Below are 12,140 nucleotides of genomic sequence, written 5' to 3'. Positions count from 1 at the left end.
ACGTTAACGAGTAACTGCGCACAAGATATCCGCAGTACTGTCTGGAAGAGTGAAAATGTGAGTATTGACGCACAGCACACACCCTCATAGGTTAGCTGGTGGAGCACAACAACGGCAGAAGCGAACACGTAACCATGCGTTCTACGCGCGGCGCCGGCGCGACCCGCAGTCCCTCGGGCCGCGCGCGCCGACAGGTGGCGACTGGTGTCGAGAGTAGGAGCGCGCCCACAGCCTGCGTGCGAGGGTAAAAAAAATCTGGTCTATAAATTACAGGGGTATCGGAAGAGACCTTGCAGGACGTCAGACTCATATATTTTCTTTTAGGAGCACATAGAACTAAGAACTACCAAAAGGCATTGCAAAATCAAACCCCATAAAGAAAGTAATTATGGAGCCTGTGGACTGGAATGAAATGACGAAACATACGTGCAGAAATGCGAAGTGATGCGAGAAAACGATGACGAAGCACAAGGGCCAAGAAGAGCGTAAACTTCCAACTGAGTATACATTTCTGGAAAAAAATAAACGCTTAACGCTTACAACCAAACAAGGATACACACAAGCAATAAGAATTAGCGGTGGCTCAAGACTAAGATGCATCTTGGCCAGTATCGATAGATCAGAAAATTCTGACGACAAAGAGACCACTCGTATCGAAAGCGACGCTTTTATAAGCCACAAAAGGCAAAAAAAAATCACCACAGACATTTGATACTGCTTACGTGTGGGAATGTGAAAGTATTACTATTCCTGGAAGCACTGTTTGGGCGTAATGTCTGTACTGTACATGCATTAAAGTTATTTTGCACGAGTTTATGTGTATGACACCACCACGAACGCTGTACGACGAAGAGTTGCATCACACGTTTTATGTGAAAGTCTAGGACGGCATACAACCGAAGGTGCATTAGTCGTCGGTTCGAATCCCTGTTGCAAGCTAGCCTCAAACTTGACTAGCACATGTAAGCTATATGCAGCGAGAAATCGTATTTCACCACTCGGAACGCTGTACGACAAACGGTTGCGTCATAGTTTTGATATACAAGTCTGGAAAGGCATACTATTAAAGGTTTATGTGTCGTCGGTTCGAATCCCTGTCACAAGCTAGCCTCAAACTTGGCTATTACAGTACACAATGAGAAATCGTATGACAGCACTGGGAACGCTGTACGAAAAACGATTGCGTCACAAGGCTGGTACTAATGTCATCACATGAGTGTCGCCCATGGCATAGCATCGGAAGGATGAAAAGAACCGCTTCTGAGACTCTAGGTGCAGAGGTAAACATTGCTTTCTCTTTTTTTAATTCCGGGAAGCCTCGCAAGATAGCGCTGGAAAAAGATATCGTTGCTACGCGAACAAATACTGGAGCTGGTATAGGAAAGAGCACAATGCTATCATCCGACCCCGAGGCTGACTCATTAGGAGGCGACCACGCCCCGTCAGTCCATTGTTTTATGATCTCGTGACCTCCGATACGCATGTACATCGACGGCAGATTAATTCATTCGGGCAATTGTTCCAAGCTACTGATCCAGGGATTTGGCTGCCCACTGTCCCCGGCGTCTTGTGCAAGCCTCAACAGCCCCAATGGCCTGCGCACACTTATCAGGAACAAAATTGAACCTGAAATGTCTGCAGTCTCTACTCTTTGACTTATATCACACGAATAGAAGCGAACAAAGGGTACTGCACACACACAAACAAGGACGACCCTTCAAGTGCTTGCTTGAGTGTGAGTCGTAACCTTTGTTGATAATGATTGACCAACTCGCCCAACAACGCACTCTCTTAAAAGAAAGCAATCAAAGTGGCTTTGTAGTGACGTCATGTGGTTGTGATTTTGACGTCACGACACTCTCGAACAATCCGGATTATCTTGTCACAACGCCGACGTGGGATTTTTTGCTGAGGGGGACGTTCGATTCTATCGCGTTAAAAAGTAAATAGAATCGCAGCCGAAGCTTCCACGTCAATCACAAAGAGACCACTTTGTTGGAGTTTGTTGAATACGAGCTTTACAGCTTAGAAACGACCGCTCTCACGCACTGCCGAACAATGCTGTCCCAAGTGAAGCGATCCGGACTGGCATAAAAATAGGCGAATTAATTGAGAACCCGCTGCAGTCACTGCGTCCAGATATAGCTACTCCTGCAAGAATGCTAAAGCAGCTTGCATGCTCTACAGAACAATGTGAAGTACCATTCAGCAGGTGTTGCTGGAAGCAAATAGAGGGGTGGGTAGGACCAAGTACAGTGCCTGCTCTCTAGAGTCATATCATCAGCCACGGCTCACAGCATGCTGGGAAGGGTAACGTGATTTCGCGCATTTACCGCGCATTGAAATAACGCCACGCGCTGGCTACGTGGCTTTGGCGGTCCGCTGCTAATCTCAAGGTCGCGATGGCGGAATTTTAATGGAACCGCTGGTGGTCTGAATTAGACTGGAGACCTCGTCCCCGGAGTACATCGTAGCCCATGTGGTGATTCGGAACATTGACCCCCACATACCCACAAATCAGAGAAAAAAATTTCTTGATTCCGGCGGAAAATCAAAGGCACCGTCTGCACTGAAGTGCAGGGAGTGAACTTTATGGATATCGTGTGCTTTACAGGCGAAAATATGGTACACATGCCGAAGAAAGCAATTAACGAGAAAAAAAAGAAACAACTCCACTACTGTTTTCACCAGACGTTCAAATTGGATACTTCTTTTCTGTGTTTTGTGTTGGGTTTTAATGACACATCAAGCAGCTAAGGCCATCATGCGCCAAGCGCAACGTACAGGAGAAGTTTTTTGCGGGATTTAATAAAAATTTAGAGAGTGATCGGTGGTACAGAGGGTCTGAAAAGTTTAAACAACCTAATAATAACAGAGAAAATAAATTTAGGAATGGCTAATGGTAAAAGCTTTACAGAAGGTCAGGTAGCCTCAGAGGCCATCCTTGGCTGGGCCAGGATGTCGAGGTTGCCTACCAATCAAATAAAAACTTCAGCCTTTTTCTCAGGAAAGATTGGATGCAAGCACTAGCGAAAGTCGAAACCATTGTAAAGCACGCTGTAAAAGAACGCTTCTAGGCAACTTTGAACAAGAAGGCGAAATCTGGACGTTCATGCTTACGACGAACAGCAAATCAACACGCCAGTGATCCAAAAATATCGAACCCATTTATTAACGTGAAGAAGCGGTATACAGAAAAGCACGTCTCTCTATTAGTTCACACCAAAAAAAGAAGAGAGAGAGACCTATGGTTTAAATTCGAGGCGTAGGCGGAGTTTGTTGTTACCGATCAAGCCATGCTCGTCCAATGTCTGAACAGGCATCTTATCCGACCGTCCTAAAAACAGAACTTTCTTACTATATTTAGCAAGAGGTCTTGTTAGTTCCTGTGAAATTGCACTCTCTAGAGTAAGTTCCCTCTTGTTCTCGCAAGGATTGATGAAAAGCAGCTTAATCTTTTTACCCATGGGCCACTTTAGGAACCTGTCGAACAAGCCTTCGATTATGTATACACGAAGCCAAACCATCGAGTTACTAAAGCATACCCTGGGAACAATGAGGTACCCATAGTGGTAGCTAGGCCGGCCGTCATTACCTGTAAAATATTGAGGAGATAGGGGTGCTTTCGCGCAGAATTCAGCCCAGTCATCTATGGTCCATTCGTACGGCACGGATTTGCTAAGGAAGTCGCTATTGATACTGAGAGACGCTACCACGAGCAGTTCCATAGCTTTCACCTCGTCGTCAACTGGCTCCGTTCGTTTCTCAGCCGTCTCCAGAGATGCAGCTCCGGCCTCAGCGAGCCTGCGATCGTCACGCAGGACTTCTCCGATCCTCTCCTTCAGACCAAGGACGTTCCGCTCACATTCCCGTCTGATCACCTCTTTCATGGTCCGCTCGTTTCCCGCCAAAGCGTCTCTGATCTCCGAAGTGAGTTGACAGCAGCGCTTATCTAATGCCGCCTCCGTTACAGCCCGGCAACATGAAGTACTTCTATCCATTGCGACCCTCAGGGCATCAGATACGATCGTGGACAGCGTCGCCATTGCATTTTCCATGTCGATATGTTCCTCCAACAAGTCAAGCTTCGTCTGCAGGGCGGCATTTTCATCTGACAGTTTGTTCAACGCTTCTTGCACTGCTCGGTATTCAGGTAAAGTGGCCTCCACCTGGGTCCTAAGCACAGAAATACTATTTTCAAGAGCGACTGGTGCGGCATCGGCTATAGCGGTGGACTGCGTAGCAAAGGTGCTATTGGCCCCAGGGCAAAGGCGGTCCTCGAATGAATCCAGCTTCCTACTCAATGTAGCGTTGCCTTCCAGTATTTTACCCAACGCTTCTTTTACTTCCATAAAGGCGTTGGCGAAGTTGTCGTCCAGCGGTTGGTCGGGTGAGCGGGACGGCACACAGTCGCACTCTGCATGTTCCGCAATGTCCCGATGCAGGACGTCCCCGCTGCACCTGGGACACTTCACGACGTGGAACTGGCAGGCGTTGGCGAAGTGCTCCAACATGGCGGATGCGACGTCCTCGGCATCGCAGCCATGCTCGGCATTCCAGCAGCGTACCTTGCGGCCGAGGACGCTGTCCCTGCCGATGGTTGTCCACGCCACGTCTTCCTCCTGGAACGGCTCTTTGTCCAGTGGGCATTGGCTGCGCTTGGCACCGATGCTATCGTAGCAGAACTGGCAGAGGAGGTGGCGGCAGGCCAACATGGCCGCCGAGGAGGGAACGAGACCGCAGACACCGCACACTCTGCTCGACGGGAAAGGGTTCACGAAACTAGTCGGCCGCCAGTCCAGACCACTGCCGAAACCAAATACCGTTTGGGCGCTTGCGGGCACCATGGCTCGAGCACACTGTCAGGTGCTGCAAGTTCGAGCGTCTCTCACAGCAGACTGAGTGTGCCGTCTACCCGTCAGCGACAGTTATCACAATTATTCCGTTGTTCTTATCACTGCCGGCAAAGGGCGTTGGGGAAGGAACGCTCGACTGCTAAACAATCAGCGCAGTATGCAGTGAACGGGTCGATTACAATAACAGTATATGTGGGATACGTGGCAGTAATCAGAGATTACATTCGGTACTTCGGATTTTTCTTCATAATTAACGCGACGGCTGTCAAAAGGTCGTTTTTAACCAAAGAGTGGCACAGGAACTTCGAAAGGCCGAAAAAGTCTCGGAGATCACTCGTGAAAACGGCTACGAAACGGCTAGCGACACCTGGTACGGACTGTGAGAATCGCGATTTGGCGCGATTATGTGAGCGGAGACTGACTTCAGCCGTCTTTACCCTTTACTGCAGTTCTTTATTATTGACGACGTGAAAAGGCGAGGGCTTCTAACAATTTCTTTAAGATCAATCCTGTTTTAGGAGGAGTTAGCTATGAGCTTATGATTATTCTAGGTAAAGCTTTATTGTACGTTGGTGTATTCAAATTGTAGCCTGAGATAAACCTGAAGCTGTGTCTTCAGCCCGGATAGCATTCCGTGTATTGTGTTAAAATCCTGCATACCTGATGCAGAGAAATTTCGTGTTTTCTTTTTCTAACTATAACAGTCGTATTTAGCAGATGGAAGCATGACTTAAGGTGAAGGGATTATTTAGTGGCCACAGCGCACTCTTCGCTGTATTGTAAAAATACGCAATATCGTTCAGCATTTATCACACAGAGCGGAAAATAATTTCTTCCGCATAATGTCACCTGGCTTAACGTAGATCCCAATAACATAGATCGCAATCACACCGCAATCGACCTCATCGATTTCTAAAAGGCTCTTACTTTAACGTCTCAAATAGGTGATCACAGTATAAAAATAAGTGAAATTGCTGTCCGAACAATTTCTCAGTAACATTCAGAAAAGAAACAAACTTTGGAAGAACGCACAGTGTCGAGCAGAGACAAGCAATTCGCGAGTGGGTTAAGACAGAATTCTTCCAGCCCATAATCACCATGCCGCTGTGTGTGATGTAGTGAGATGTGTGTTTCTTGCGTGCGTCTAATACCGTAATGATTTCTTCCAAGCCTCTGACAGCGCCACTCCATCCTGGAGTCGCAAGGTTAACGAGGTTCACAAACGCCACATTTGCTACCCTATCAAGTCACAACATCTACCATCGTGGTTGGTAAAAATTTTTTTTGCACTACACCCCAATCGGTTTCCACTAAAAAACTCCTTGACAGCATATAGAAAACGAGTCATAAGTGTAAATACTTAGGGTTTTCAAATAACGAATTTTCGTGGTTTTTCTTCATTGACCTCTAATTTGTAAAAAATCGGTGCAACATTTACAACAACAAAAAAATGGAGACGACCAACACCGGTGCCCCTTCCAACTGCTTATTCGCTATTCAGCACAACCAATTCCCCATCTCCTCATAACTTTCAAAACTACATCTCATTTATCCATCAAACTACTGCAACACCGTACGCTCCACCTTTTTTTTTATTCCCCGCTTGTAGTAGTCTATGTCTCTCAAGTCATCTCACCATTTTTCCACAATTATCGAATTACTTCCAATTACTTCTTCGTATTAGTTTTATTGATATTATCTTTGCCATTTTTAATTTTGTCATACTTCTCCGTTTCTTTAACTATATTATTTAATAGAACAGCACTCACCCAATGCTCCGGAGGAAACGTACCCACAAGGGCCCAACCCCTGCCTACCTCCCCATCATTTTTGAATGAGTGGGGGGGGGGGGGCTTGATTTCTTTAGTATACCCAGGGAGACTCCAATGCAGAACGAACAAGGGACCATTCCTCTCAAACCACAATTTTGGAAATCCGTAAGGACAAAGCACTGGTGTTGGAGGCTATGGATAGTGCCATGGTTTATGTTCCACATGATCGGCGCCTAAAACTCTAACGAATTATGGTCGCTAAATGTTTTGTTACACCCATCCGTATTCATTAATAAAGAGACTCAATTGATGTACACTTAGTATGCCGCACTGTTGTGCCATTCTGATTTGTACTCAGATCGTTTTGTTTTTGCTTTGTTTTTTGTTTCCCTATGTACCCATGCCTCTTTATTTCCATACTTGTGTATGAGAACGATACCATTGTGAATGTGTATGCTACATGCAGTGGGATACTCTGATTCTGCAGTCAACTCATTCTAGGGTGCATCGACCTTTTTCAGGTCATTCTTCTGGCTTTTTGTCGGCGAACCCAACATCCCCAACATGTTGAATATATGAATCGAATTAACAGCTCCTTGTGCATGAGGTTCTGACGTGCATATCGAGGCGCTGTTAACGAGCGTTCCCGCGGTAGTCGTAACAGTCATTTTTTCTTGTGTTAGTCCAGCAGCATCTCCATATATCTATATAGTGTGTTGGGACGGTGGTCCTACCTCAGCCTCTTTCTTTGTGCTGTGTATTTTCATCTTTGGATGCTATAGAAAGGATGCATATACCTCGGTGTTAGGTGCACCTTGATGGGCTGTCAATTTCTGAGCGGCATATTTGTTCTTGTGTCTACTGTTATGGCAGACTAACATGGAACCTCAGTAAGGCCTAACACACGGAACAGGCTTACTCCTGCTTGCTAATCATCATCCCCCAGGAGAAGGAGAGGTATGCAACGCTGCCAACAGCCTCTTACGCTTCATAACTTCATTCCCACAGGACGGCTAGACAGGTACAGGGTCAATCACACTTAGAGGGAACACGGCTCCGCGTGGCTGCGCACATGCGAAGCACAGTTCTACCAAGCCTGTAGTAAACTCGTGCAAAGGAGCAGATGACACGAAGCCCCACGTGAAGGTCGCCCTTCTCGTTCTCCACTATACATTGATTCATGAACGGGCTAGATGCAATGGCACTCCGCAGGCAAGTGACCACGCGGAGCTGTATTCCCTCTAAGTGTGATTTACCCTACACCCAGTACCCCATGAATCACTCACCCAGGAGCAAGGATATATTATCCGCAAATTACGAACTGATCTGCAAACAACAGCCCGGTTACACCAATAGAACCCTACGCTTTAGAGCCCAGAATATCCACATTGTGCAGCAAAAGCCACATAAATCCACGTAGTGTGAGCATTCCAATTCGACACCACTTTCAAGCTTAATGCAAACACCTCAGAGGAGCAGTCTTAGGCCGTTCTGCTAAGCGAGGACCCTGACCTGAAATGCGGAGAGGTCCAACGGCCCCGCGTTCCTGCACGCACCGCTGGGCTGCCACACTAGTCGTCAAACAGAAAGTTACAAAAATATTTCATGGTAAATAAACACGTGTGCACTCAATCAGTCTCTACCCACCAGATCTATCAACGGCTACCCTCCGCCACCAAGTTGGACCATCGCCATCGCTAGGACAAGGCCAACACAACTGATGGCTTCCAGATAAAGACGAATGGCAATAGCCTCAGTACGCTGCGTTGATGTCCCCTGTAACCATCCTAACTGGGTTAAACTATCCTTATTAGACTTGAACTCCAGTTAGAAATAGGTTGTCCTACAATCGCAAATAATCCCCTCAACAGCGAAACCGTTCCAGTGGTGGTTGTTGGGCTCGTGAGTACACACCCCCTTTTTCTTACTTTGAAAGAAATTTTTATTTAAAGCACTTCCTCATCACTTATCATGCCATCGGTTTAAGACCAACATGGGGTTCAGATATGGGACACCTTCTACAGACATGGCACAACTTCAGGATTTGCCGTGGTTGCGCGCAACCTCCACATTTCGCCTTTTCTCGTCAACACAGGGCGTGATACAAGGAAGAAAAGTTGTGCAAGCCGCTGGTGGGGCGTCACGATAATGAAAACATTTTTTTCCTATCTAAAACTGGTGGTTGGTCCCGCTATTCCGGTAGCCCATTGGATGTTGCAGCCGCTCTTGATCTTGCGGCTATCTGTACTCGTGTCTTAATGCTTTGAGTAAACAGTTGAAAGTGGACAATGCATCCGTCGCCTCGACTCTCTCTCTCGTCAGTGTTGCGCATTTTTCTGATTAACCGCCACACTGCACACAGCGACAAGTTTCCGCAGAGAGTTATTTCAGATAAGCTTTGGTCAAGTCGGTCCACTATTAATAACCCAGCTCATTCACTGCTGTAAGGTCGTCGCTTGCACCCGCTTGTACGCGTTTCTTTTGCTTGTGTTTTTTTTATACAGTTACGCCCGAGCCGCTTCGCCGGGATGCCGGGCGTCCCGGGCGGGGAGGAAACTTTTGTCTTTTGTATGCTGTTTCGAGTTCTGTTTCGTACAGCGGTACCGCCGAGCCGCGTCGGCGGGGTGCAGCGTGCCTTCGGGGGCGGACCTTTTGTTTGTCTCTTGTTTGTCGTGCGGAGCGGGCCCCTTGGACGGACCGCGCGTTCATCACCCGCATTTGAGATGTTTGTTTCCGCGGGTGAACTCGCACTTTGCGTGGAGTGAGCATTGAGTGTGCAACTGGTTTAGTTGGGTCTCGTTCTAGCACCGACATGTAAGGCGTCGTGTGTCCCCGTAGACGGCGCCGCTTCGCGCATGTGCGGGGCTCCGGACGCCTTCGACAGACCACACCTCGCACATCTGTTAGGTGCCTGGGTTTGCGTTGTTTTTCTTTGCCGTATGTCGCAGCCACTGGTCGTAAATTTGCGCTTCTCCGCGGGGACGGACCAAGGCCCAGACGCGCCGGCGCCCCAGCCCCATCCGCGGTACATGGATTCCCCGAAACCGGGGGAAGGCGTCCTTGGTAATATGAGAGCGCTGAACGAATACATGTTTTTGTGGAAGCCCAGCCACGGCCGCGAGCTCTGAGCGGGCGGCAGTTGGGGTCGGAGCTGGGTAGGAGACGGACTTCCTCCCGCATGCTCGCTTAGGACGACGGATTGTCTTAAGTCCAGGGGCGGCCCAGCTCGGTTATTCTTTTCAATGCTGCTGTCATCATTATAACTGTACTGTACCTTTTTATTGCAATCAAGTGTTAATTAAATAAGTGTTCTCAGTTAATCCGGCGGAATCGAGAGGTTCATTGGGCGAAGCAGGGAAACGGGACCTACTAAGAAGAAAGAAGAAACTACAAGCAACAACGAATGAAGAAGAAGAAAGAACAAAACAACAGGACAAGAACAACATCATAAATTGTTTTACTGGCGCAGCCTGCGACAGGATCGCCGTTTCCTGTCAGACTTCGGCGAACATCAGGCTTTTCGAGGACGAAGACGATCGGGCCGACGGACCGCACCTGAGAAACGTCTCCGCCGGAAAGAGGACAGCAGCTGAAGAATTATCACAGCATAGTGGCCAATGGACCGAGCCAGCTGTGCTTGCCGTGCCGACGGACCGGCATATGGACTGCTGAACTACTAGCGACGCAGCAACAAGAGGCGTCCAGCACTGCGGCCAACGGACCGAGCCAGCGGTACTGAGCGCTTCAAGGTTCAAGGGAAAAACAGATAAGCGCTGAGTGACTGACGACGCAGCAGCCGTCGACTCCCAGCGCAGCGGTGGACGGACGGAACAACCGGCTCTGAGTGTGTGTCGACGGACCGACACATTAGCGCTGACGGGCTAGCGTTACAGCAGCCGCTGAGTTCCGGCTCGACGGACAACGGATTGAGCCAGCGGTGCTATTAAACCACAAGAGGCACATCGGCCGCTGACGGACTAGCGGTGTGCTTTCGCGTTCGCCGTGCCTCACATCGAGAGCGACAACGGAAAGCAGCGAGAGCTACGGGCGGCAAGGGACGGAGACTGTGCCTAAACTCGACCGGAGGGAGAGACGCAAGATCAACAGACGCGGGTGTCTCGGGGACGACAGGGCATGCAATTCCTGTAGGAAGGTGAGTGGTCCTTCTGCTGGTCCTCGGAACCCACTGACGCGGAGTTGAGGCGTTAAGGCGAGCCAGTCTTTTGTATGATCCTACGTAGCGGTGCAGTGGGGGCAAAAATGAATACAGATGAAAGTGGTAGTAACACCGCAGAATCTAGCATAGATCAATTGACGGGGACACAAAGTGTGACGGGAGCAGCGAAGGGGACAGGTAATGCAGCAGATTCGGATGTGGCCATGCGGCGGCTGGAGATGGAGATGGAATTGGAGTTGAGAAAAACTACGCTGCTTATCGAGCGAGAGAGAACCCGGCAGTTGGAGCTGCAAACCGGTTCAGCACAGGGCTCGCAAGCGGGCGGGCGGCAAACGCGCGAAGAGACGCTTGCATATTTTGCTAAGCGTCTAAAGAGTTTGCTGACCCAGATTCCAAAAGATCCAGAAGTGCCGGTATGGCTTGAGGGGATCGAGGGCATTTTTCGCTCATATAAGGTGCCGGACGAGGTTAAGAGCCACTTACTTCTGCCTCTTGTAAGTGGGCGGATCCCACACCTTTTCTCCAAGCTCTCTACCGAAGAGCTCGACAGCTACGATCGGGTAAAACAGACCGTTCTGTCCGAGCTCCGGCTGTCCCCAGGTGACTACCTCAGGCAGTTCCGTAGTGCGCTGCCGGCGCCAAACGAGTCTTGGCAACACTATGCTTCGCGAATTGAGAGCTACCACGCCTTTTACATGTCGGCGCGGGGAATTAAGACTCTCGAGGACCTCGCTGCCCTGAACGTGGCAGACCAGATAAAGCAGGCGCTGAGCACCGAGGCATACAAATATGTCAAGCGTGAGGAAGGAGATAGCTGGGTAAAGCCTCACGAGATAGCGAAGCTGGTGGAGGCGTTCGAGGATTGCGAGGGGAAAGGCTCGGGGAAGAGGCAAATATTCGCGGCCAAAAGCCCCTCGGGCGCCCACCAGCCAGCATCTTCGAAAAAGGCGACCTTAGCTTCGCGGGAAAAACCGCCTCCTTCGAGGTCTCCGGCGTGCTTTATTTGCAGTGGCCCACATTTTGCGCGGTCGTGCCCTAAAAACCAGGCCACTGCTAACACCCACAAGAAAAGCGTAAACAGGGTAGCTCAGGGCAAGTATAACGACGCTGACAACTATGGAGACGCAAGTATGAATACGGTCGAGCAGAGTGCTAGCGTGGACATTCAGGCTGGCGCGGAGCATCCGAGGACGGAAGGACCAGCCTCTCTGGAGTACGTCGACTTGAGATGCGGCGAGGTGATTCTGAGGGCACTAATAGACACAGGTGCTGAGATAACTGTGATCAAGGAGGGCGCTATACCGAGCTACCTAACGGAGGAGGTAGGAAACGTCA

At 49.1% G+C, this 12,140-nt stretch overlaps 1 protein-coding gene across 1 annotated transcript; it reads right to left on the bottom strand.

The window, feature by feature from the left end:
- Nucleotides 1–3,126: 3,126 nt before the first annotated feature.
- Nucleotides 3,127–4,901, bottom strand: LOC149324498 (TNF receptor-associated factor 6-like). Its single transcript, XM_089565478.1, has one exon. It carries the CDS (start codon nucleotides 4,845–4,847, stop codon nucleotides 3,246–3,248), a length of 1,602 nt encoding a protein of 533 aa, XP_089421604.1. The 5' UTR covers nucleotides 4,848–4,901; the 3' UTR covers nucleotides 3,127–3,245.
- Nucleotides 4,902–12,140: the final 7,239 nt, after the last annotated feature.

This window comes from Amblyomma mixtum, unplaced genomic scaffold (assembly GCF_055824585.1).
Source record: "Amblyomma mixtum isolate Tamu unplaced genomic scaffold, ASM5582458v1 scaffold_29, whole genome shotgun sequence".
NCBI lineage: Eukaryota > Metazoa > Arthropoda > Arachnida > Ixodida > Ixodidae > Amblyomma > Amblyomma mixtum.
This window is presented reverse-complemented; position numbering and strand designations above follow the sequence as displayed.

Coding starts and splice junctions, on each gene's coding strand:
- LOC149324498 (XM_089565478.1), bottom strand. CDS start 4,847: ATGGTGCCCGCAAGCGCCCAAACGGTATTTGGTTTCGGCAGTGGTCTG.